Here is a 27,964-nt window from a genome sequence, read left to right as displayed (position 1 = left end):
ACTGTGAGAGGAACAAAGGGTTGCTATACTTGTTCTAGTAGCTCAACACCTTTCCTAAAATGAGGCCTCCAGACCTATATGCAGTATTCAAGGTGTGACCTGACCATTGCTTTATACAAAGAGATAATCACCTCCTTATCCCTGCTAGCAAGATTCCTATAGATCATTAACAAGACCCCATGAGCTACTCTTGCAGCCTGTCTGCACTGGTCAGAAAACTTCATATCTGACTGCACAATTACCCCCAGGTCTTTTTCATTCTTCAATACCCTGAGAGTAATAACTGTACAGTTGGTAAGTTACTCTGGGGTTACTGCTACCCATATGCAGTACTTTGCATTTATCAATGTTAAACTTCAGTTGCCACCTCTCAACCCATCTGCTCAACTTTTCTAGATCCTGTTGCAGTAAGATACTGTCTTTACTATCATTAACAACCCTACCAACCTTTGTATTATCTGCATTTATGGACATTAAGCCTGATATACCATCATCAATATCATCGATAAATACAGAAAACAACAATGGGTCCAACATGGACTCCTGGGGAACTCCATTAATAACATTAGTCGATGAAGAGCAGTGTCCATTGATTACCACTCTCCATCTTCTCCCACTCAACCATCCTTTTATCCATTGTAGCAACTTGCCCTTAATACCATACTGCTCCAACTTGTTCAGTTGTCTTCCATGTGCATTAGTAGCAAAAGTTTTCCTAAAATTCAAGTATATGATATCAAAATAATTTTTTGTATTCAGTTCTTTTGTGACTACATCATAGGATCTAATCAATTTGGTCAGACAAGATATCTCCTTAACCCATACTGTGTTTGAACTAAAACTGCAGTCTTGTCTAGATGATCCTGCGGTGCTTCTTTAACCAGTGACTCCATTATTTCTCCCAGAACAAAAGTTAAACTAACAGGTCTGTAATTACTCGTGTTACCTTTCGATCCGACTTTATGAATTGGGGATACATTTGCACATCTGTGGGAACCTCCTCCGAGTCCAAGAATGCCCTCATAGTTTGAACTTACCATAGTGCTAATTCAAAACAACTTCATTCCATTAACACTGAACTTTAACAACTGAAATTCACATAAATAACTGCTTTTCTTTATTTTATTTTCTTTCCACGAAATGTAAATAATTACCAAATTTAATGTATCTGAAGCTAAAAACTGAAAGTTAAACTTTGCTATATTGTAAGCTTCGATATGGATCATATTTTAAAAACAGAATCAGTTAAACTTGAATTTTCAATACAGTTTATTTCTTCACTTACTGGAGGAATTTCTTTTGTGAGCAAAATTCCAAATCCACGAGAAACCAGTGATGGATCAAATAATTTTCGTTTTTTCAAGTTGAGTTCATCAGGAAGTGGATAATCTAATTTCATATCCAATATGTACAGAATGCAAGGAATTGCTGCATGTGGCAAACTGTTGTTCAAAACCTTTGCTATCTTAATAAAAAAAAAAAACATTCTTATTATAAATACACATTTTAATTACCAGATGTCATTTAACAAATTTATTAACAGGTTTTTATTTTAAAGTTCGTATAACTGATTAATTATTAAAGTTATAACTGATTTATTTCTTTGGAAAAAAATGCAAAAATTGCTAGAAGATATGGTGTTATGTACCTCTAAATATTATAGAATTTTTGGGTAATAACAAATATAACAGTATTCACTCATTTTCTAGGAACTTTTGGGGCTTGCCACTCTGGAAAGATCTGGGTCCAAATCCTATCCCTCCCTGATTGAAGAAATTTCTTAAACGGCTGGCCTCAGATGGAGGCACAGAGTTCTTCTCCCACCACCTCGCATGAGATAACCTAGATTTTTCCTCCCTCAACAAGCAAAGTAACCTCTGAATACTAACAATTTACAAAGATATCGCATTACTCAATGCATTTGCTAGAATTTCAGCCAGGGGATTGGAAATTATTGTCCTCTGAGAAATCCATTATCCCATATAAAATTTAACATAGTAGTATCGTGTAGCCTGACAGTTCCTCCAGAAATACAGAGTCACCAAGATTAAGATCTTGGTAACTCACTGGTTATGGATTAGAAATTTTTGCCTTCTTAAACCTTTAATCTTGTAGATACTGCTTTTTTTGTCCATTTATACTGTTCTTCACTTTGTGTAAGCCAAAGAGGCCTGTGAGGCTAAGCAATGTCATTTATATTAATCCAGCAGGTCAAGCCAAGTACAGTTCATTGTGTAGCGAAACAGTGCTTTTCATAATTATTATCATTATAATTAGCCATATGGTGCAAGGAAGCCTGAGTGCTGTATCAGCAAAAAAAAAAAAAAAAAAAATTTCTTGAGTTACCTCTGAGAGAGAGAGAGAAAAGAAAGAGAAGAATGATGATATCCAGCTCAGGACCCTGGGTGTGCCAAGCCCATACTCACCAGATGTGAGCCCCTGGGGGTATAATCATGTCTTGCACTAACTAAAAACTTTTAAAAGTTCATCACTCACCTAGGTAAGTATTATCACAGAAAATAAGAGAAATTCTGATAAGAATCTGTGGCCATGAACAATGAGCCCAGTATATTTGCATTCCAAAAAGGTGTCACAATAGTATCCTATATTACCAAAAAAAGGCCAGAACATTATTCTGACATGTAATGTACAACTGTATGGGTGGTAAAATTAATTCTTCAACAGGAAGGAAAAACCCAAAGACCATTACATTTTATAATTCTACAAATGGGGGGGGGGACTAACACAACTGGCAGGAAGTGTGTGTGTTGTGCGTGATTTCAGCTGGGATACTAACCCTTTCCATGGTGATTTTTTTTACCTCAATGAATTTAGTAAGAATCAATTTGCATGTGATACATATACATTCAGGTTGTCATTGCAAAGAAGGTGATTCATAAGAAAAATAAAATTGATCACAATAAAAGATAACATACAAAGTGGCATACTACCACTATTTTATATCTCAGTCATGAAAAACTTATGTAGTGAATGTCACAAGAACTTTAAAAAAATGGATATTAATGATTTTAAGTTAGCATTTCATGTTAAAATATTTGTTACATACACTGCCAAAATTAAAAGAAATTTATTTTTTTTTTCATTGAAATTCTTAATTTGAAAGCATTTTTTGTAAATACTGGTTTAATGCATTGTATTACAGTAATACTGAAGAAAGAAAAAAAAAAAAAATTGTTATGATTATATATTTTTAATTTCATAATAAAATTGGTAATATTTTATTGTGTACAGGGCACTGTATTCTGCATTTCTTTACAAATAATGTAGGGTCGATATGATTCAGGAGCTTCTAAGTGAAGAAGACAAAAATAACAATAGAAAATTCAAAGGAATGCTATTTTATCTTTTTTATTGCCTGAAATTAAATATGAAGAAATGGAAGTTGATGAAGTACAACAACCAGAAACAAAATTAGAAAAGCAATTTGTGAATCAAAGTAGAGAAGCAAACCAAATGGAACAAAACTAATTTCAAGAAACACAATATCCATTACTGTCATATATAAATGAAAGTTTGTGGAATATTTTTTAATAAATAAAGCTAAACAATGTGGTAAAATTAGAAAATTTAAAAATACACTGGTGTTCAAAGAAAGGGCATCACCTAGGAATTTCACATTTCTAACCCTTTTTAGCGATTGTATGATACATTAATGACAAGCATCACAAACAGAAATATAAACAAAAGATATTTATTAATATGAGGTATGTGCAATTAAAGACTCCAAAAACTTAAATTTTGTTACCAACATTTTTCTGAAAATTTATGTAAAATTAATGAGCTTTTTTTCATTAAAATGAATGAGTATTATCAGTGGCCAAAAAACGCAACATTTGGAAAATTTTGGTAACAGTCATGGGAAATCATTCAAGAAAGCAAGCTTATATAGTACAGTCAGCCCCCGACTTACGTAAGCCCAAGTTACGTAACTTCGGACTTACATAAATTTTTTTGTTAAAGTTTTAAAGATACTGTCTGTATAATTGTTAAGAGTGAAGTCGAATGAAGGAACAATAAGTACAAGTTTTTATTTTTGTTCCCATACAAACTATGTTGGATAGTTTAGCCTGCAGCATAACTAGAATCTAGGTAAATAACTAGAGCTAACATTTAATTTTCTGCTTTAAAAATTCTGAAAAAATATTTGACAACGTGTTTGAGACAGGTGAACTATGTTAAGCACTTCAAAGAAACTCTCACAATATTCAAGCCACGTGGACTGTGGCTTGAATATTGTGAGAGTGTCCCATCAGCTATTTCTTTGGAGAATTACATTCTAGCCCTTCTTCTCTACATCCTTTTCTTCCTTTCTTTCTGGATTGTAGAGTCAGTTCAGTTTTGTTTGAGAGCAAAGTGGGAGCTTTTGTTTGCATTTTATATGTAATATTTATTACATGTTGGGTTACTGTGGTGAAGTTGAAATTCATGCTGTCCAATAATTTTCAACGACTTTACGTCAACAATACCTGTGAAGTTCTTTATAGAAAATTTCATTTTGACCATTAATAAGGTGCTGCCTAAGAGAATAAGTGAAAGCAGTACTACTTCTCTGCAGTCCCCAGATAAAGTTTTTAATTGTTATGGTGTATAACTATTTTTCTTCATTCTTCTGAGGATATTATGTGGTTTTTGGAATTTTGGCATATCAGGGATATAGTAGCAATATTTTATTAGTCATTAACGAGTTAGGTAAAACTCGACTTACATAAGAAGTTGATTGTGGAACATATTTTTTATGTACATTGGGGATAGACTATATAAGCCAAAAAAAAAAAAAAAAACCCTTCCCATATTACCTGTTTATCCCTGACCCCTCCATAACAGTTTTAGTTCTTCCTCTAATTTATTCAAACTGATTACTTCTGCAATAACAAATGGAAGTTTTGTTCCAATAATCAGCTATCTACTGGCTGAAGTAAAATTTCCACACATCTACCATGCACCCATCCATTCTCAATTTAATTTATTCCCCACTCGTGCATAGTCTGAGCAAGAGGAAGGAGCATGCTTACTCAATCCAATCAGAACTCCTTGCAAGTGTCTAGTCTCTAGATGCTGCAATTTATAGAACTGAAGCCTTTCCTGGTAAGGGCACCATTTTGTTCCCCTCACTAATCTTGATGCTCTTTTCTGCACTTGTGCCAACAAATTCACATCCTTCTACAAATGAAGCTTCCGACAATAACTAGTTCCAAAGGAACTAGTTATTGTTGGTGACGGGGAATATACTATGCAAGAAGGATAGGTGGAACAGGACCAGGGTATGTCAGCCAGGGGCAAAAGTTGTAGAGCAGATATCTTTTAAGAGCACAAAAGGTGATGTTGTTGTACACATTGGAACTAATGACATTAAGAGTAAGAGATCTGCAGATTTACTCAACAAGTACAGGTGAACGTTGAAAAAAAGTCAAGAGTTAGAGTTGAATGTGAAAGTGTCTGCAATTCTGCCCAGACACGATAGGAGGGAGTATATGATGAGATCAATTCGATCGATCAATTTGGTCCTAGAGAGATTGTGCAAGGCTCAAGGGGTAGAATTTTTTTCAGCCTGGTCTGTGCTTGTTGACAAGAGAGACTGCTTCTACAGGAATGGGGTACACTTAAATAGAAAGGATGCAAAAATATTTTCTGATGCTATCAGAAACTGCTGAAACTGCTATCAGAAACTGCTGTCGGAAAACTTCCAGCTTGGGGGGCATATACACAGACTAAAAGGTTAACAGTGGCTGCAGGCAGAGGCAAAATTGATTCTTACACTGCTTCTATGAGCAGCTTCTATATGCCTAGAAAGCAAAGTAATGGATATTTCCAGGACTGCTGGGAGTCAGTCGAACAAGTAAATACATGGGCTGTGTCAGGGTACCTAAGAGTAGGAGCAGGTGGATGTATACTTGCATGTACACAAATGCTACGAGTATAGTGAATAAATTTGACGAGTTTGAAGTGCTAGTCAAGACATCAAAGACAGATATTGTTGGGATATCAGAGACGTGGCGTCACACAGATATAAGCAGTGCAGAATTGGAATTTGGAGAGTAAAATGTGTACATTTTAACCCCTCCAAACAGCATAACCCCTCCTCCCTTCCTGTCCTGGGCACCTCCATAGCCAGGTGGGCAGGAGCAGTGTGTAGCACACGCGTCTTGATTAGAACGGGGTTCATTCCCTGACCTTTCACATCCTCCGTATTTGGTGGTCACGGGCTCGAACCCCGGTCTAATCAAGACGCGTGTGCTACAAACTGCTCCTGCCCACCTGGCTATGGAGGTGCCCAGGACAGGAAGGGAGGAGGGGTTATGCTGTTAGTTAAGAAACACAAAATCTAAGGAAGTGTATCCAATTGATTTTGGTGGACAATGCAGTGTTGAGTCTGTTTGGTGTGAAATAAGCACTGGGAAAGGAAAAATGAGAGTAGAGTAGGTGTGTGTTATAGACCTAATGAATCTGATGAGTATAATGAGCAATTGTGCAGAGAAATAGAGTGGGCCAGTAAATCAGAATGTCTTATAATGGGGGATTTTAACTTTCCAGATACTGACTGGAACTTGTAGGTTGGTCACACGCATACTAGCAAGATTTTTGTGGATTTATTGGATGACTGTTTTCTACAGCAACATGTTCGAGAGGCAACTAGAGGGAGTAATGCTCATGATCTGATTATCAGTAGTGATTATTCATGCATTAAGAATTTGCAGATAAAGGAACCACTGGGTGGCTGATCACAATGTATTGATGTTGGAATTACTTAAAGATGTAACTACCATCAAGATTAAAGGGAAGGGCTTTTGCTTTCGTAAAGGTGACTACAGAGGTCTCAGACCATTTTTAAATTCTGTACAGTGGGACCAACTGATGATGTTACCAACGTTGAATTCTAAATGGGAAGCCTTCAGGGACTTAATTTTGGAGGCTACTAGGCTTTTCATTCCAACTAAGAAATACTGTTCCAGGTTTAAGCCTAAATGGATGTCAGATGAATTAATCAGGCTCATGGCAAAGAAGAAGAATGTATGGGATGCATATAAAGTATCAGGTGACACAGAAGCCTATGGCAGGTATAAACTAGTCTGTAATCAAGTCACAAAGGAGGTTAGGCAGGCAAAGCAGATTACGAGAAATCTTTGGAAAAGGATGAAAAGAGTTCTTTACTTATATAAACTCTAGAAGGAAAGGAATGAATCAGATTGGACCACTTAACATAGATGGGTTGACTATTGATGATCATGCTCAGGTAGCTGATAAACTGAATGAGTATTTTGCATCTACATTCACACATAAGGAGTTATTCAATGAGGAGAGTGCCAGAAGTTTATCAAACGCTAACAGGGAGCTAAGTGATTTTGTAATAACTGAGAGCAAAGTGGAGGAGAAATTGAAGTTAAACATAAGGAAGGCACCTGGGGGTGGACGGGATCTATCCAGTTATATTAAAGGAGGCAACTAAGGAAGTAAGCAAACTCTTAGCCATAAATTGGTCTCTTGTATGCAAAAGGCAACTTTAGCAGATTATACTGCAAGGAGATTCTGAATGTCGTCAAAATTACTGTAGTATTCTCTACAATTCCTCTGAAGGAAAGTAGACATTATTTAGATTTAGTGTAATCTCAGTTTGTTTCCAAGAGACAGACATTTAATGTTCAGATTTTGATGATTATTTTCAGGAAATATAGCTTTTCTGTCTATTTCCTTCTATGTGAAGGATTAAAAACAGTTCTACTTGGTTAGCTTATTTTTCAGTGTCCATACCTGATGAGTCAATTTGTTAAGTATCCAAGGGAGCAGTATCATCAGAGGATTTTGGATAAGAAGCAGTAACAGGCATAATCATAATCATAACCACAGGCATAACAGGCATAACCACAATGAGTTTTACAGGGTAAAAGATCATTACTTTCTAGTAATGATCAAGCTCAGTCTGAGATCCAGCTATCAGGAGGAATACCGAGGTGACTTCTGTTTGTGTAGCAACTGTCGTGGCTATTTTCAAAGAGATAGTAATCTAAATTGCACAAGCAAATATGTTGCAAAAGTTGCTGGGGAATTCAGGAATTGCTGAGAGTCATGAAATATGAGCTGTGTTAGAGTAACTGAGTAAGAACAGGTGAATCTATACTTGCATGTACACCAAGGAGTACAGTAAACAAATTTGATGAATTTGTAGTGCTGGTTAAGACATTCAAGGCAGATATTGTTGGGATATCAGAGACTTTGTGCCACTCAGATATAAGGCATGCAGAATTGGAATTTGGGGAGTACAATGTGTACAGAAAGGATAGGAAGGGAGGAGAGGTTATGCTATTAGTTAAGAAACATAAAATCTAAGGAAGTGTATCCAGTTGACATAGATGGACAGTGCAATGTTGAGTCAGTGTGGTGTGACATAAGCACTAGGAAAGCAAAAATGAGGTTAGGAGTTTGTTATAGACCTAATGACTCTGATGAGTACAATGAACAATTATACAGAGAAACAGAGTGGGCCAGTAAATCAGTGTCTAATAATGGGGAATTTTAACTTCCAAGATATAAGACTGGAACTTGTGGGTTGGTCACTCGCACACTAGCAAGGCTTTTGTGGATTTATTGGATGATTGTTTTCTAGAGGAGCATGTTAGAGGTGCAACAACAGGGAGTAACACTCCTGATCTGATTATCAACAGTGATTATTCATGCATAAAGAATTTACAGATAAAGAAACCACTAGGTAGCAGTGATCCTACATCAGTACACTAGGTAGCAGTATACTGATGTAGGATTTACTTAAAGATGATCTACCATCAGGGGTAAAGCAAAGGGATTTTGCTTTCATAAAGGTGACTACAGTGGTTTCAGAGGTTTTTTTTAGGTTCTATACAGTGGGACCAACTGATGATGTTACAACAGAAAATTCAAAATGGGAAGTACTCAAGGAAGTAATCTTGAAAGCTACTAGATTTTCTGCTCCAACTAAGAAGTACTGCTCTAGGTTCAGGCCCAAATGGATGTCAGATAAACTATTGAGACTCATGGCAGAGAAGAAAAATGCATGGGATGCACATAAATTGTCAGGTGACACAGAAGCCTATGATAGATAGAAGCTAGTCTGTAATCAAGTCACAAAGGAGGTTAGGCAAGTTAAGGCAGATTATGAAAAATCTTTGGCAAAGGATGCAAAGAAAAACAGCAAAGACTTCTTTACTCATATAAACTCTAAAAGGAAGAGAATGAATCAGATTGGTCCACTTGATATCAATGGTTTGACTACAGATGATCATTCTCAGATAGCTGCTGAACTAAATGAGTATTTTGCATCTACATTCATACGAGAAGTTATTCAAGAAGGAGGAGAGGGCCAGATGTTTATTAAACTCTAACACGGAGTTAAATGATTTTGTAATAACTGATAGCAAAGTGGAGGAGAAATTGGTGAAGATAAACATAAGAAAGGCACCTGGGGTAGATGGACTCTATCCAGTTATATTAAAGGAGGCAGCAAAGGAGGTAAGCAAACCCTTAGCCATAATTATGAGAGCATCCTTGAACTCAGGGAAAGTCCCCACAGACTGGAGATGTGCAGATGCATCTCCAATTCACAAAGGGGGGATCAAAGGGTGACAACTAATTACAGACCTGTTAGTTTTACTTCTGTTTCAGGAAAAATAATGGAGTCACTGGTTAAAGAAGCATTGCAGAATCATTTAGACAAAACTGCAGCAATAATTCAGACAAAGCTTTTGATACTGTTGCACATGGAAGACTACTGTAAAAATTGGAGCAGTATGGCATTAAGGGCAAGTTGCTACAATGAATAAAAGGATGGTTGAGTGGGAGAAGACAGACAGTGGTGGTCAATGGGTACTGGTATACATTGACTAATGTTATTAGTCAACGTAGAGCAGTACCGAAAACCCTGAGGAACAGTGGTGTTCCTCGGGGTTTTCGGTGTTGGATCCATTGTTGTTTTGTATATTTATCAATGATATTGAATAAGGTATATCAAGTTTAATGTCAAAGTTTCCAGATGATATAAAGGTTGGCAGGGTTGTTAATAACAGTAATGACAGTATGCTGCTACAACAGGATCTGGAAAAGTTGGGTAGATGGGCTCAGAAGTGGCAACTGAAGTTTAACATCGACAAATGCAAAATACTGCATATGGGTAGCAGTAACCCCAGAGAAATGTACTAACTATGTGGTGTTACACTGAGGGTAGTGAAGAATGAAAGAGACCTTGGGGTAATTGTGCAGTCAGATATGAAGTTTTCTGAGCAGTACAGACAGGCTGCCAGAGTAGGTCATGGGGTCTTGTCAATGATATAGAGGAATTTTGAGAGCAGGGATAACGAGGTGATTATCCCCTTGTATAAGGCAATGGTCAGGCCACACCTTAAGTACTGTGTGCAGGTCTCAAAGCCTCATTTTAGGAAAGATGTAGAGTTGCTAGAACAAGTACAGAGAAGGGAAACAGGACTGGTAAAGGGAACAAAGGGGTGCTCTTATGAAGAAACACTTAAGTTCTGCAAATTGCAGCTTCTGGAGACTAGGCACCTGTGAGGCAATCTGATTGAGGTGTATAAGGCCTTGAATGGATTGAGCAGGCTTAATGCTGAGGGGAATCTTCCTCTTGCTCAGATTACAAACCTGAATGGGCATAGATTCAAACTGAGGAAAGACAGTTGTAGAATAGATGTGCAGAAATTTGCCTTTAGCCAGCGGGTAGTTGATTGCTGGAACAAACTTCTATCTGGATCAGTGAAATGGAAAGGTTTTTTTTTTTTTTTTTTTTTTGGCTGATGCTGTATAAGCTTGCTTTCTTGCATCATGTGATTATGTGCCTCTACTAATGCTAATACTAAAATGTAAACGTGACGTTAGGCTGAGTTTGAATCAATTCTTTGGCTTCTTCGTATATGATACTGTGCTCAGCTCTGGGAGTGGACAATCTCTGGAGTAGGCAGCATATGGTCCCTTGCAATTTGAGAACTTTGGTTCATGGTTTTTACATGCAGTCTGAGTATGATCACATGAACCACAGGCAGCACAAGCCATTAAACTTCTGTAGGCATTTTGTAAGCAGTCAAAGTTTTGGCATTTAAAACAGTGTGATGGGTGTGGGATACCTAGTTTTAAGTGACATTTAATAAGGGAAAATATTCTGTCAATACTTCTTCTTCTGAAAGGTTTATGAGGTCCCACTATAAGGCCCCCAAGTGGAGTTGAAAGTGGTATGAGGGGAGAATGTGATGGATATTCCCCCCAAGTCCAAGTGAATGTAATTTTCGAAATTTCATCAGATTTTCAAGCATTTGAGACCAAGAAGTTGCCAGATCTTAAGCACTTTTTGTCTTATGAAAGCCAATTAGGCTTTCTATGCTGCTTTGTTTTTTTGTGACTAAGGCCATATTGCACCATATATATTGTCCGTAAATTGTGTGTTCTGCAGTCTATTTTCTGTATACTGGATGAAAAACCCAGGAGAGGAAAAAACTATGCTATCCTCTCCTGAGACTGACTAATTCAATTAAACTGTGAAAAATGCTTATAAATATTCCTTGCTTCATTGATGGGATTTGAACTCAGATCTTTGCCACCCAATATGGGGGAGGGAAAGGACAGCAATTCTAGCAACTGTGCTTTCCACAAGGGCTATGCATTTTCATAATTTCCTTAAAAGATTAGCATTAGTAGAGGCATTTGATGCAAGAAAGCAAGCTTATGCAGCATCAGCCAAAAAAAAAAAAACACTTCCACTTCACCCCTCTGTTCGTTCAAAATACCTGTCCAGCTGAGCCTTAAACTTATTTAGGCTATCAACCTCCACCACAAGGGATGGCAGTCTGTTCCACCAACCAACCACCCGCTGGCTAAAGGCAAATTTCCGCACGTCTATCCTACATCTGTCTTTCCTCAATTTGAATTTATGCCCTCTCAGGTGATTTTTCTGAGCTAGAGGAAGAATCCCATCAGCATTGAGCATGCTTAAACCATTCAAGGCTTTATACACCTCTATCAGATCACCTCGCTGGTGCCTAGTCTCCAGACACTGTAATTTGCAAAACTTAAGCCTTTCTTCGTAAGAGCACCCCTTTGTTCCATTCACTAATCTTGTTGCCCTTCTCTGTACTCGTTCCAGCAGCTCTACATCCTTCTTGAAATGAGGCCTCCAGACCTGTATACAGTACTCTAGGTGTGACCTGACCATTGCCTTATACAATGGAATAATCACCTCCTTATCCCTGCTGGAAAATTCCTGTATATCATTGACAATACTCCATGAGCTACTCTTGCAGCCCGTCTGCACTGCTCAGAGAACTTCATATCTGCCTGCACAATCACCCCCAAGTCCCTTTCATTCTCTACCACTGTCAGTGTAGTACCACAGAGTTGATACGTTGCTCTGGGGTTGCTGTTTCCCATGTGTAGTACTTTACATTTGTCAATGTTAAACTTCATTTGCCACCTCTCAGCCCATCTGCTCAACCTTTCCAGATCCTGTTGCAGCAGCATAGTGTCAGTAGTGTCCTTGACAACCCTGCCAACCTTTGTATCATCTGCAAACTTGGACATTAAGCTTGATATACCATCATCAATATCATTTATAAATACAGAAAACAATAATGGACCCAACACTGAGCCCTGAGGGACTCCACTAATAACATTAGTCCACGATGAGCAGTGTCCATTGATTACCACTCTCTGTCTTCTCCCCCTCAACCACCCCTTTATCCATAGCAGCAATTTGCCTCCAATGTCACACTGCTCCAATTTGTGTAGCAGTCTTCCATGTGCAACAGTATCAAAAGCCTTTCTAAGATCCAAGTATATAATATCAAAGTTATTCCCTGCATCCAGTTCTTTTGTGACTGCATCATAGTATCCAATCAAGTTGGTCAGGCAAGACTTCCCCTTAACAAAACCATGCTGTCTCTGAGCTATAACTGAAGTCTTGTCTAAATGATCCTGCAGTGCTTCTTTAACCAGTGCCTCCATTAATTTTCCTGGAACAGAAGTTAAGCTCACAGGTCTATAATTACTTGTGTCAGCCTTTGATCCTCCTTTGTGAATTGGGGTCACATTTGCACATTTCCAGTCTATGGGTACCTCCCCTGAGTCCAAGGAAGCTCTCATAATTATGGCTAAGGGTTTGCTTACTTCCTTTGCTGCCTCCTTTAATATAACTGGATAGATCCCATCCACCCCGGGTGCCTTTCTTGTGTTTATCTTCAACAGTTTCTCCTCCACTTTACTCACAGTTATTTCAAGATTCTGTAGCTTACTGCTAGAGTTGAATACACCTCTGGCATTCCCCTTGCTGAATAACTCCTCATGTGTGAATGTCGATGCAAAATATTCATTTAGTTTGTTAGCTACCTGAGCAGGATCATCAACAGTTGACCCATCAATATCAAGTGGACCAATCTGATTCATCCCCTTCCTTCTAGAGTTTACATAAGTAAAGAACTCTTTGCTGTTTTTCTTTGCATCCCTTGCCAAGGATTTCTCGTAATCTGCCTTCGCCTGCCTAACCTCCTTTGTAACTTGGTTGCATATCAACTTGTATCTATCATAGGCTTCTGTGTCATGTGTTAATTTGTAAGTATCCCATGCATTTTTCTTCTCTGCCATATGCCTCATTAGTTCATCTGACATCCATTTTGGCCTAAACCTTGAACAATATTTCTTAGTTGGTATGTAAAGCCTAGTAGCTTCCAAGATAAGTTCTTTGAATGCTTCCCATTTTGAATTTGCTGTTGGTAACATCATCAGTTGGTCCCACTGTATAGAATTTAAATACTGTCTCAGTCCATTGTAGTCGCCTTTACGGAAGCAATAACCCTTCCCTTTACCCCTAATGGTAGTTACCTCTTTCAGTAACTCCCACTTCAGCACACTGTGATCACTGCCACCTAGTGGTTCATTTATCTGCAGATTCTTAATGCATGAAGAATCACTGCTGATAATCAAATCAAGAGTATTACTCCCTCTAGTTGCCTCCCGAACATGCTGATGTAGAAAACAATCATCCAATAAATCCACAAAAGCCCTGCTAGTGTGTGAGTAACCAGCCCCCAAATTCCAGTCAATATCTGGGAAATTAAAATCTCCCATTATAAGACTCTCTGATTTACTGGCCCACTCTATTTCCCTGTACAGTTCCTTATTATACTCATCAGAGTCATTAGGCCTATAGCACACTCCTACTCTCAATTTTGATCTCCCAATGCTTATGTCACATCAAACTGACTCAACGCTGCACTGTCCAGCGTTGTCGACTGGCTTCACTTCCTTGGTTTTTATGTGTTTCTTAACTAATAGCATAACCCCTCCCCCCTTCCTATCCTGTCTATCCTTTCTGTAGACGTTGTACTCCCCAAATTGCAGTTCTGCATCCCTTATATCTGTGTGACACCACGTCTCTGATATCCCAACAATATCTGCCTTTGATGTTTTGAGCAATACCTCAAATTCATCAAATTTATTTACTAAACTCCTAGCATTGGTGTACACGCAAGTATACCTGCACCTGTTTCTATTCTTAGCTACCCTAACACAACCCATGTGTTTACTTGTACCGCAATGGCTCCCAGCAGTCTCTGAAATACCATGCATCTTGTTTTTCAGGCTTCTGCTCATTCTAATAGAAGATAGTGAAAGTGTATTCAGAGATTGGCCTTGTATAGGGAATAACATAAAATACATGGAAGTTCTTACAGTATTTAGGTCAGTCTTCCGATCTTTGACAGTACATGATGATGAGTCAACCATCATATGGATAGTCAATGTATGGTTGTTTTCCATAGGATTTGCAGAGACCATTTCGCTCCTTTTGGCCACTGGGGTTGCCTAACCACACGGGTTTCTCACCCCACCACAGGGAGCATTGACACTGAGTGATCAAACAAAAGAAGTTAGTAAGTTAATATGCAATATAAAAACAAAAATAAAGGTGAGTTTCCTTTCCTGGCTCTTCTCTTTTTATTTTTAAGAGAAGGGGCAGTTTGCAATTAAAAAAATTTTAAAGAACAGTAGAAATAAAGAATAACTATATCACTTTAGAAGAGCACTTTTTAAGCACAGAGAAAATGCTGTCACAAAAAATGTTTGGTACTGGGACCAATTGTTATTATATAGCAATCATTCATGTGGAATGGAATGAAGCTTCATTGAAATTTATGTATATCATGTCAAAAATATTCTTAGCATTTTTTTAGAAAATCATTCTTTGAACAGAAGTCAAATTTAACAAATCCATGTTGTGTATGGATTTGAAAAGTTTGACTTATAAATTAACAATAACTTCATTCCTACTGAGATGGTCTTGCATTGCTTCTTTAACGGCTCCATTATTCCCAGAAACAGAAGTCAAAATTAGAGAGTTCTGTAATTATCCACTTCACACTTTGGACTACTCCTGTGAACAGAGGACATATCTGCATACTTCCACTTTGTAGGAATATTTCCTGAATGCTCTTATTATTCTAAAAATCCAATTACCTCCTTTGCCACTATTTTTGTTCATACAGAAAGAAAGCAATTGTCTGCAAAATAACATATTATTTGGTTTCGGTTCACATTAAATTACTCTTTTCACAACATTTTAAGTTTGCTTCAAAACTGTTTGCTGTGAAAAAAAAAAAAGAAAAAGATAGGACAACACATATAAATAGCTTGTTTATTTGTGGATTTATGGATTCATTTACTTTGCTATGGATATTATCTATAAGCATAATTATAATGATCACAACTTCAGTATTTGGTGGATATATAACAAAAATACATACTTGAAAAACATAACATGAATTTAACTAAAATTCTTAAAAAATTGAAGCTTCTTGTAAAATAGTAAAAGACAGACTATTTCATTAATTTTTAACTATCATTTAAATAACAATGGCAAGTAACAAGTTACTGCAGCAAGTATTAAGAGCTATTTAAAAGTTTTTCAAATTTACTTTTAATAATAATTTTGGACAATTTTATCACAATTAGTATTATTAGATATTTTGAAACTACAATTTACTTAAAAAACAAAGTCACCATTCTATCATATAGCTGTCTTCTTTGTTTTGTACCAGGCTGTGGATGATCTGAATCAGTTTCTTCTTCTTCATAGTCATCAATCAGTTCTTGCAAAATATCTTCAACATGACAACCAACTGGCTGAAAATGTTTGTCCAATTCTCCTGAAATTTAAAAAGTACATCTATGCATTTAATTCAAAGCAATTCACTAGTATAAATTTACAGTTAAAAATTTACAAGCAACTGAAAAGCACCCCTCCATCACATCCAATTTTCACTCTAAGGTAGAAAAAAAAAAAAAAAAAACCTCAAAAACCATATCAGTCATATGCGAATTTCACAAACTATTAAGAACCACTCTGACAAAATCTACTTGAAGCATTTATCTATATTAAAACTGGCTGATGCACATTTTTTTTACATTAGAAACAGAGGCTCTATATTGCTGTCTTTTTGTGCAATTCTGGTGGCCGACTCTATATAACAACACCAGGGTTGTGCGATATACAATAATATACTTCTTTATTTTTATTTATACATTTATTGATATTTTAACATTTTTTACACAGTAATTTCTTTACTCTTATCTCTTCTTCACTCTATTACTTATATCACGTGTGTGTGTGTGTGCGCGCGTGCGTGCATGCAGCAGAGTGTTGAAAATCCAAATGTCAATAAACTGAACAAGCCAGCATTTATTTTTAATTTTTATGCTAATGCCATAAAATAATTACATTTTATGGCATTAGCATTGTTGTTATTGTGATTACATTTGCAAATTGAATTTTGATTCTATTAAATGGCAATTCTAATAAGTGAAAATCGGAGATATCCACAGGATATAACAATGAAGATATAAAGAACAAACTTACACTTTTATTACCTTACCAATTAACAAAATTAAATGATATGTGAAAATAGGAAGAATATTATTAACGGGTTAGCAAAATAATTTTGCTAACCTGTTAATATTAACAGATATTAACTTCCCCAAAAGATGCCTGAAAGCTCATAGCTTTCAGGCATCTTTTGGGCAAGTCTGGTGCGTGTACGCAGGCTTAGTCCATTCTGTTTCATGAACGTGAAGCATGAATTGCATCCTCCTTTGAAATCAGTAACTTCTTTTTCATCAGCAATTCTTCTTGCCTCATGCTGAACCATCTTTGTGGACACAGGAATTCCAATTGCCCTTTGCTCTTCAATCCATATCTTCAATTCCCTCTCTAAATCTGGCCATTTTCCTTCTTCTGCCGCGGCGTTTTCAGTAGGATTTCTTCTTCCCGTAGCCAGTCTCGGATTGTTTTCTCAGTTGGAGGAGGACCAAACTTACGTTCAGCAGCACGATTTCCATTCACTTTTGCAAACTGGATCACTTTTAACTCGAATTCAGCACTGTACGAAAATCTTTTCTGAGCCATTTCTGGGCAGAATGTGGCAAAATGTAACCTAATATTCAGGTAACAAGTGCGCAACCCCGGGGGCTCACATCTGGTGAGTATGGGCTTGGCAAACCCAGGGTCCTGAGCTGGATATCATCATTCTTCTCTTTCTTGGTGGTTCCTTTCTACTTCTCTCTCTCTCTCTCTCTCTCTCTCTCTCTCTCTCTCTCTCTCTCTCTCTCTCTCTCTCTCTCTCAGGGTAACTCGGGAATTTTTTTTTTTTTTTTTGGCTGGTGCAGCATAAGCCTCAGGCTTCCTTGTACCATATGGCTAATAATAATAATAATAATAATAATAATGAAACAATGAGCGCAAAGACAACAAGCATGAAAAAGCGGGAAATGCAAGTAAAAAAATCTACAACCACTGTATAAGGACACACCCAGTTTTTAGACCCCAAATTTTTCGAAATTTTGGCAATAGATAAAAAAACGAAAAAACTTACCACGCACTACCCTCGTGTCTAATACGATGCTTCCCTTAATTTTTTACAATGCAGATTTTAAATCTAATAGCTTCTCTTTATTTTTTACAATGTCGCATATGGTTTGGTCATCAACATTATAATGGTTCTTTAGAGATTTAACAGATGCACTGTTTTCAAACTTTTGAATAATTTCAAGTTTTTGTTTAATTGAAAGCACAACTCGTGTTTACTCATCATTTTCGCGATTTCTAAACAAAAAAAAAAGTTACTATAAAAAAAAAAAAAATCCGACATTCCTGACATAAATAATGAAACAAAATTTGTCCTTTTGCGGTGCGACAGAACACAACGATCCACACGACGCACACTTAAACAAACTAAACATTTGGTCTTTTTTTTTTGAGCAGTGGTTGTAAAGACAGCAGGGCAAGATAATAGGCCCACTAATCTCCCAATGAAGACTTATGATGTCACTTCTTGTCGCTTATTTACAACTTGCAAAACATCTGTTTATACCTATTCTAGTTATTACTTGAATTTTATGATTTCTGGTTGATTTTTTTTTTTTTAAATCTGGAGTCTTGAAGTGTCCCGGTTAATCCGATCCTGGTAAATTAAGAGTCTGCTGTATATCCTAAATTGCAAATATTATTCTAGCTTTTACTGATTTTTTTATTTTTGTAAATCCATCTGGTGTCTTGATTGGGCTTTCTGTAACTCTATACTTTATAATTATTAGAGATTATTATTATTATCTAATGAATATCTGGAAAAATTATTACCTATCTGATGTAACATCTTACATGCTTCTAGTGATGCAGCCATTTTTGCCAATTTCCTGTGAGGCATTGGAACACCCTGAAAAGCAGCAATTTAAATGATAAATTGGCTAACATCAATGAAAAAAAATTAGACTAATAGTCAATGCATTATTATTATACCTAGAAAAATTAAAATTTATGAATGTACAGTCCATTCCAGTTATTTGGGACGCATCGGGACTAGTGCATTTTGGTCCGATTAAGCGGCTGCCCCAATTATCCAAAGTTTCACGTAAATAGTTAAAAATACAATGTACCCGTACCCCCCCCCTTTTACAATTGGTTCAGTGTACAATCAGATCATGTTACGATGAACTCACCATAGTAAAGTACCATTCGCTATACGATGTGTAGTAAGCCAGGTCGTTGTGATCACGTTTGTGAACTGAATTTTAATTCTATTAAACAGCAATTCTAATTAGAGAAAATAGGAGGAATATTATCCACAGGCTATAAAAGCAAAGATATATTAAGCACAAATTTACCATTTATTACTTTACCAATTAAAAAAATTAAATGATATGTGAAAATCGGAAGAGTATACGTGATAATCGGAATAGTTAATATGTACTGTAATATGTACATAGGAACTAGTTGACATTTCTGTTCACTGACATTTGTGGGTGGGGGTTAAAATTTAAAACAGTAAAAAGATAAGCAATCAATAACAAAGAACACGGCACACACAAATTGCAAGTGAGAACGGAGTAACGAGTTACAAAGCTTTAAAAATAGGAATGAAGAGATCTTAAAATTAATTTTTTTACAGGATTGAAGATTTCATGGAAGTGTAAACACATTTCACCATAATAACCCACAGAATTCCAGCTGTCGGTATTATCGCAAATTCAACAAGATCGAGTTTACTATCCGTTTATGATAGATTTCACTAATAGAAAAGCCCAATAAACAGGTGACTGCTAATTGTTTTTATTGATTTATGGTTGTGACCTCCATAATTTTGACCGAACCATGTGGTACCATCGGAGACAATCGTAGGGTAATCTCCAGTGCTGTGGTCTCCTGCCCTGATTAAACAGCATGCTGTCCCAATTAAGCGAAGTAAGCCCTCGCTATTTTCTCGATTGGTTTCTGTTTTTTAAGATTTTCCCCAAATAAATGGCTGGCCCAAATAACCGGAATCCACTGTATTATATTTCAAATGAAATGTAACAAAACAATTTTGAATGTAAACAATGCAGAAGCAAGTCTTTCTGAGTATTTAACAAAAAAAAAAATTATATATATTAAATAGGTCCAATTATAATCATAATTGTGATTTGAATATACTTAATCATAACTCAAATGCATGGTGTCTGCATATGTAAAATTACATGTAACTGTATGTATCAGTATATCAATCCTGGGTGAAGCAGCTGAGTTTATCATGGCATAAACTTTAAAAATATAAAATAGCTAATATTATTTTGACCTTTTCAAAATTATAAAAAGTAGTAGTGCTAGAAGTAGTGGCAAATGATGCAAGAAAGCAAGCTTGTACAACATCATCCAAAAATAAATATATAAAGCCAACACTTCCTATTTCCTGTCCATTCCCAATAACAGTTCATCTAGATTCCTAGTTAGTTCTTCCTTGAATTTATTCAAACTTCCCACCTGTACAACAGATGGGAGTTGGTTCCAACGATCAACTACCTTCTGGCTGAAGGCAAATTTACACACATCCAACCTGCAACCATCCTCAGTTTGAATTTATGCTCCATGACATATGAATAGTCAGAGCAAGAAGAAAGATTTCATCAGCATTTAGTTTACTCATTCAATTCAAAGCCTTAAACACCTCAATCAGATCTCCTTCACAGGTACTTAGTCTCGAAGTGCTGCAGTTTGTAGAACTGAAGTCTTTCCTAATAAGAGTATCCTTTTGTTCCTATCACTAATCTCACTACTCTTCTCTGCACCCATTCCAACAGATCCATATCCTTTCTAAAACAAGGCTCCAATTCCTGTATGCAGTACTCAAGATGTGGCCTAAACATTGCCTTATACAATGGGATGATTATCTCCTTGACCTTGTAATTACTCCAAAGAGGAACAGGGACCATGTTGAAAAGTAACATGTTTCCAGCCTTCAAACTCATGCCATGAACTTTTCAAACACCACTCATATATGCAATAACATATATGTTTTGGATCAATTCTCAGTAGGCACCTCCGTAGCCAGGTGGGCAGGAGCAGCAGCAGACCGTAGCACACGCTTGGCGCCTCCGTAGCCAGGTGGGAAGGAGCAGCAGTGCATAGCACACGCTTCTTGATTAGACCGGGGTTCGAGCCCGTCACCACCAAATATGGAGGATGCGGAAAGGTCAGGGAATGACCACCGCATATCCCGGAGCAATATGGCCTTAGTTGCTAATGCTCCTAAAAACCAAACAACAACAACAGCACACGCTTCTTGATTAGACCGGGGTTCAAGCCCGTGACCACCAAATACGGAGGATGCGGAAAGGTCAGGGAATGACCACCACATATCCCCGGAGAAATATGGCCTTAGTTGCTAAGTTGCTAATGCTCCTAAAAACCAAATAACAAACAAACAAACAAACCATTCTCAGTATGGCAATAATAATGGCAAAAAATCATTCATAAATCTTGCAGTCATGGAGCAGTTCACATTTTTGATAACCTACAAGGAAAACAAATGTAGACAAGAAGATTCTACATCTAATCTGAGAAGTGATCAATATAATGAACACAAGTAATTTACCATTTCACTGGTAGATGTCCAGATGCACTTTTCTCCAATATTCTTTTTTCAAAACTCATCTGCAAACTGAATAGCTTATCTTATTGAAAGGGACACTACCACTTACCAAGGCAAGACACAGATTCTTCGAAATTTCAATTTTTTTCTTTTTGTCTTAAGGTACATAGTTTGGATAAATGCTACTAATCTGACAACTTTTCCTTTTCTTTTCTTTTTTTTTTTTTTGGCCACTATGTGCAATAGTGTTTTCAAATCCTGGTCAACATGGAATACTTTCCTGCATAGACTATTCATTTCAAACACAATACTGCTATTTGAAATAAAATCTTTTGTGACTGGCGAGTCATGAAGCAGTTCACATAAATTTGGCATTAAATTTATTCCACAAATTGGGCATTAAATGCAATGCTCCAACTGCTTATTCTGTAAATTGTTTTACAGAAAACTGAACTCTTATCATACACATACAGAGATATACTTTCATCCACTGATGACATTATGACCACCTACCTAATGGTGGTTATGTGGTAGTAGTAGTAGTAGTAATCGTGGCATGTGATGCAAGAAAGCAAGCGTATGAGTTTATGTCGCATCAGGAAAAAAAAAAAATTTTCACACAACCATTCACTCTAAATGTTTGTCCAGTTCCTCCTTAAATTTATTTAACCTATCAACTTCAACAACAACAGATTGAAGTTTGTTCCAGCAATTAACCACCCACTGGCTAAAGGCAAATTTCCACACATCTATTCTACAGCAGTCCTTCCTCAATTTGAATTTATGCCCCCTTTAGGTTTGTAATCTGAACAAGTGGAAGAATCCCATCAGCTTGCTCAACCCATTCAAGGCCTTATACACCTCAATCAGATTACCTCACAGGTGCCTAGTCTCCAGAGGGACTGTAATTTGCAAAACTTAAGCCTTTCTTCATAAGAGCACCCCTTTGTTCCCTTCATCAGTCTTGTGGCCCTTCTCTGTACACACTCAAGCAAATCTACATCCTTCCTAAAATGAGGCCTCCAGACCTGTAGGCAGTATTCAAGGCATGGCCTGACCATTGCCTTATACAGAGGGACAATCACCTCCTTTTCCCTGCTAGCAAAATTCCTATATATCACTAACAAAACCCCATGACCTGCTCTGGCAGTCTGTCTGCATTGCTCAAAAAACTTCATATCTGACTGCACAATTACACCCAGATCTTTTTCATTTTCTATCACCCTAAGTGTAGTACCACACAGTTGATACATTCCTCTGGGGTTATTTCTACCCATATACAATACTTTGCTGTTAAAATTCAGTTGCCACTTCTCAGCCATCTTCCAAAATTTTCTAAATCCTGTTGCAGTAGCACACTGCCATTACTGTCATTAACAACCCTGTCAACCTTTGTATCATCTGCAAACTGCGACACTAAGCCTGATATACCGTCATCAATATCATTGATAATTATACAAAACAACAGTGGACCCAACACCGAACCCTGTGGGACACTACTAATAACATTAGTGGAGTCCCACATCCTTTTATTAACTGTAGCAACTTACCCTTAATACCATTCTGCTCCAATTTGTACAGTAGTCTTCGTGCGCAACAGTATCAAAAGCTTTCCTGAAATCCAAGTATATGATATCAAAATTATTTTTTGCATCCAGTTCCTTTGTAACCACATCATAATATCCAATCAAATTTGTCAGACAAGACTTTCCCTTAACAAACCCATGCTGTATCTGAATTATTGCTGCAGTCTTGTCTAGATGATCCTGCAATGCATCTTTAACCAGTGCCATTATTTTACCCGGAACAGAAGTTAAACTAACTGGTCTGCCTCTTAACTACAACTCCTTGGTGCAGTCAGGTGCTGCCAATCTAAATATCCACCTCTTGTTGCCACTATTGTACCACAAAGGCAAGTCAGAGACCCTATAAGGCCCCTAAACATTGCAGAAGTATATGTTCCCAGGACTGTTCCGTACATCTGCAGCAGTCCTTAGTGGAGGATCCAAATTCCAAATCTATCGATCCATGTAATCCCAAAGATATTCTATGGGATTTATATCCAGATAATTTGGTAGCCAAGGTGGCACCAAGGTGACACATTTTTGTGTTCAGCAAACCACTCTTAAACAATACCAGCAATGTGGAAGGGTGCATTATCCTGCTAGAATACATCTGTGCCATCTGGGAAGACAGTCACCATGAAGAAGTGTAACTGATCAGCCACAATGGATAGGTAGTTTTTAGCATTCAGAGTGTGATCTGGGTATGACAGTTCCTAGAGATTCCCAGGAAATCATTCCCCTTACCATTTACATTGCCACCACCTGCCTATTTCGGTAATCAGACATCAGACATCAGACACCAGGACATCAGAGTGATTCCTCTACATAGTTTATCACCATGCCCTCTATCTACCATAAGCATGACATGGCAGGAAATGCAATTCATTGGAAAAGGCAACTGTTTTTTTTTTTCAGTCACATGTGGTCCAATGATGCTGTTCAGGTGGAAACTTCAGGCATAATTGGTGACAAGTCACTATAAGCATAGGTAACTTGACCAGGCACCTATTCTGGAAGCCCACACAGAGGAGGGTTCATTGGGTCAGGGTCTTGTAAACACCACTTGTCATCCATTTCACTGTTTTCCATCTAACAGCTAGCACAAGGCAGGTCAGCCTACATTCACCATACCCATAGATGAGATATAAGTAGCATCACTGGCCTGCTGACTGCTGCTCTGTCTACTAGCCATCCACTCTTTTAACACCTTAACTACAAATCCGTGAACAGCCCAGTTTCCATAATACTGCCACCTTTCAACCGGTATCCAACAATTATCACCTTTTTTTAAAGTCCATCAGATCACATCCCTCACCAATATCGATTAAGTACTTCGTAAGGACTGCATGCCACAAACCTGTAGTATCACATTTACCAGTTCTCATGGGGGGGGGGGGGTCATAATGTTTTGATTGTGTGTGTAGACTGAAAATATTATGAAGAATACAAATAAAGCAAAAAAAGATGACTGCAAACATAAGTGACTGAATGTACAATACTGAACAACATGTTGCATAATATACAATAAATAATATAGTATGAATCAGAGCTGTGCTACTCAATATGTTCTACGTTGATAATAATATAATAAGAGGAGTATACCTCAATATAGTGCGTAGAACCCTTCCGTTGAACAACGTAGAACATATTGAGTAGCACAGCTCTGATTCATACTATCTAATTAACGGAAGGGTTCTACGCACTATATTGAGGTATACTCCTCTTATTATTTTACTAATATTATTATCAACGTAGAACATATTGAGTAGCACAGCTCTGATTCATACTATCTAATTAACTTTTAAACTCTTATTGACTATTTCATTCACTTCCTGTCTCTCCAGCAGTAACGGAAGGGTTCTACGCACTATATTGAGGTATACTCCTCTTATTATTTTACAATAAATAATATAGAGGCAATATGGAAAAAGTGCAAAAAAAAAAAAAAAAAGCAAACTGATTGTGATATTTCACATTTTTTTAGCCTTTGTGTAGTCAGGTGCTTCCGATCTAAATTTATTATTTATTGGCTTATAATTTTGGCTAAATTTGCATTATATTTAATATTTTCAAAATTGTTTAGATAGATATATTCCTTCCACTCTCCTTCTGTCCTCGTTTATTTATTCATTTCTTCACTCTTTTTTCCCACACTTTTTCTATATTACTTATTATATACATATATATCACAATCATGACTGACACAACACCCAGTGCTGAAAGTTTTTTCTATTGTGCTAAGGGATGTTTTCTACGAGTGAAATCATGTTCCCAAGTTCAATGTCTGAAAAACAAACCAAAATATGCAGTGTTGCTAGTAAAATTCATGTTACAGTCGATTCCGGTTATTTGGGACACATCGGGACTAGTGCATTTTGGCCAATTAAGCAGCTGCCCCAATTATCCAAAGTTTCACGTAAATAGTTAAAAATAACAATGTACCCCCCCCTTTACAATTGGTTCACTGTACAATCAAATCACATTATGATGGAGTCACCATTGTAAAGTACCGTTCACTATATGATGTGTAATAAGCAGCGGTCATTGTGATCACGTTTGTGAACTGAATTTTAATTCTATTAAACAGCAATTCTAATTAGAGAAAATAGGAGGAATACTATCCACAGGCTATAAAAGTAAAGATATATTAAGTACAAATTTACCCTTTATTACCTTACCAATTAAAAAATTAAATGATATGTGAAATTCGGAAGAATATATGTGATAATCGGAAGAATTAATACGTACTGTAATATGTACATACAAACTAGTTGACATTTCTGTTCACTGACATTTGTGGGTGGGGGTAAAATTCAAAACAGTGAAAAGATAAGCAATCAATAACAAAGAACATGGCACACACAAATTGCAAGTAACACGATACATGCAAGTGAGAACGGAGTAACGAGTTACAAAGCTTTAAAAATAGGAATGAAGAGAAGATCTTAAAATTAATTTTTTTATAGGATTGAAGATTTCATGGAAGTGTAAACACATTTCACCATAATAACCCACAGAATTCCAGCTGTCGGTATTATCGCAAATTCAATAAAAGATCGAGTTTACTATCCATTTATGATAGATTTCACTAACAGAAAAGCCCAATAAACAGGTGACTGCTAATTGTTTTTATTGATTTATGGTTGTGACCTCCAGAAATCCAACCGAACTACGTGGTACGTTCGGAGACAATCGTAGGGTAATCTTCAGTGCTGCGGTCTCCTGCCCCAATTAAACGGCATTTTGTCCCAATTAAGCAAAGTAAACCCTCGCTATTTTCTCGATTCGGTTCTGTTTTTTAAGATTTGCCCCAAATAAACGGCTGCCACGATTAATTAGTAGCCCAAATAACCGGAATACACTGTATATGCATTTATAAGTATTAATGGTTCAAACAGAAACAACATGCATTAGAATATACACATAACGAAATGACTTTATTCATCACAAATATTTAGCCATAACAGATTCCCACTTTCATTTCTGTTTTTCAGGGCTTGTGTCACATCAAACCGGCTCAACATTACATTAGCCACACATGTCAACTGGGTACAGCACCTCAGAATTACACTTTCAGAGAATAATTCCATTCCCATGTCGCTCCAGTCTGTCCTTTCTGTACACTTTGTACTTACCATATTCAAATTCCATATCCCCTGTATCTGAGTGGCACCATGTTACTGATATCTCTATGATGACCACAACATATGACTTAACCAATAAGTCAATTTTATCACTTTATAATTTTGTATAAGAATTATACTCCAAATTCCACTAGAGCAGAAGAAATAGGGAAATGGAGCATATGGAGAAATTGATGGCAGAGTACATATACAAGAGGGCATGCAGAAGTAGATGTTGATTCCTGCATTTAATAAGAAAAGGTCATTATTTGTCAAGCATATGTTCAACAATGCAATCTGGCTCATTACTTGCTTCAGCAAATATAACATCATGTTCACTCAGGTCCCCAAAAAGTGGAAACAAAGGGAAAAATTACATAATAAGGTCATTAAGATCTGTCCAGCAGATGTTTGATCCAAAATACAATATGTAAACAGATTTTGGGGAGGAATCTCATCACTAAATAGACTATTATTTCCTCTAAATTAGCATTTAGATGAAATAACAGTCCGTTTAGTGGTGAGATTGAGTGTGAGTGGTGATAATGGTCTTTGAAGTTGCCACAGACATTCTCTCAGATATGCCAGACAAACTGTACTTGCTACCTGGGAATCTAAAATGCTAATGGAACCAATATTCAGGTGATATTCAAGTCAAGTGGACCCAATTTCGGCGCAGTCCGGATGGTCAGTGACAGCTAAATCCTCTGCTTGCACCTTTACGATGGTGGGACTGTTAGCAATCATGGGTATAACCTCCATGCACAAGCACCCAGATGTGAACCAACGTAAGCAGGAGTCAACTTGTAGCACCCACATCACATAGAGGAATGCTGCCCCTCTGGGTTACCAGGCAATACTAGGTGGTAGATGACACTCATCAACCGGTGCAAGGTGCAATACCACCACTTTGCTTATTGGAGGGTTGAACTGGTGGAACCCATGTTTAATCTCCAGAGCTAAGTTCCAGTCAAACCTTCCCCATCTCTTCCATCATGCAGTATGAGTGATGATTTTGAGGTTATGATGAACATCATGGCGAAATCCAATCTTCCTTACATTTCAAAGGTACAGCTCTAAAATGGTGTACGATGGCCGGCCGCTAGTTAGTACACTGGACTGAACTTACTGGTAACTCTTTAGGAGGCTTTCAGATCAGCTAGGGTATAATCTTGCTACCTATACTCTGCCAGATAGTGACTGGAGGGAATCCGAGTAAAGTGTAAAGTGTGTTCGTGTCAAACGGCACCAGGGGTTTCCCCCATCTCCGCGTGGTTTTCTTTGTGGGTGTAACAGATCACTGTTAAGGCCAGAGATTTAAAAGTGTACGGGATTTGGAAGTATT

General features: G+C 37.2%; 1 protein-coding gene across 1 annotated transcript in view; it reads right to left on the bottom strand.

Annotated features, from left to right (window-relative positions):
- The window catches only part of LOC150084878 (endoribonuclease Dicer-like), a 156,646-nt gene that overhangs the window by 51,380 nt on the left and 77,302 nt on the right, over positions 1-27,964 (bottom strand). Inside the window, exons 6-7 of the mRNA XM_090376376.1 lie at positions 16,036-16,181; positions 1,286-1,465 (exon numbers count right to left, since the gene is read on the bottom strand). Coding sequence (XP_090232502.1) covers positions 1,286-1,465; positions 16,036-16,181 — 326 coding nt within the window. The remainder of the gene's footprint in view (positions 1-1,285; positions 1,466-16,035; positions 16,182-27,964) is intronic.

The sequence above is a fragment of the Mastigoproctus giganteus genome, chromosome 6, assembly GCF_048544385.1.
Source record: "Mastigoproctus giganteus isolate SK-2022 chromosome 6, ASM4854438v1, whole genome shotgun sequence".
Lineage (NCBI taxonomy): Eukaryota > Metazoa > Arthropoda > Arachnida > Uropygi > Thelyphonidae > Mastigoproctus > Mastigoproctus giganteus.
This window is presented reverse-complemented; position numbering and strand designations above follow the sequence as displayed.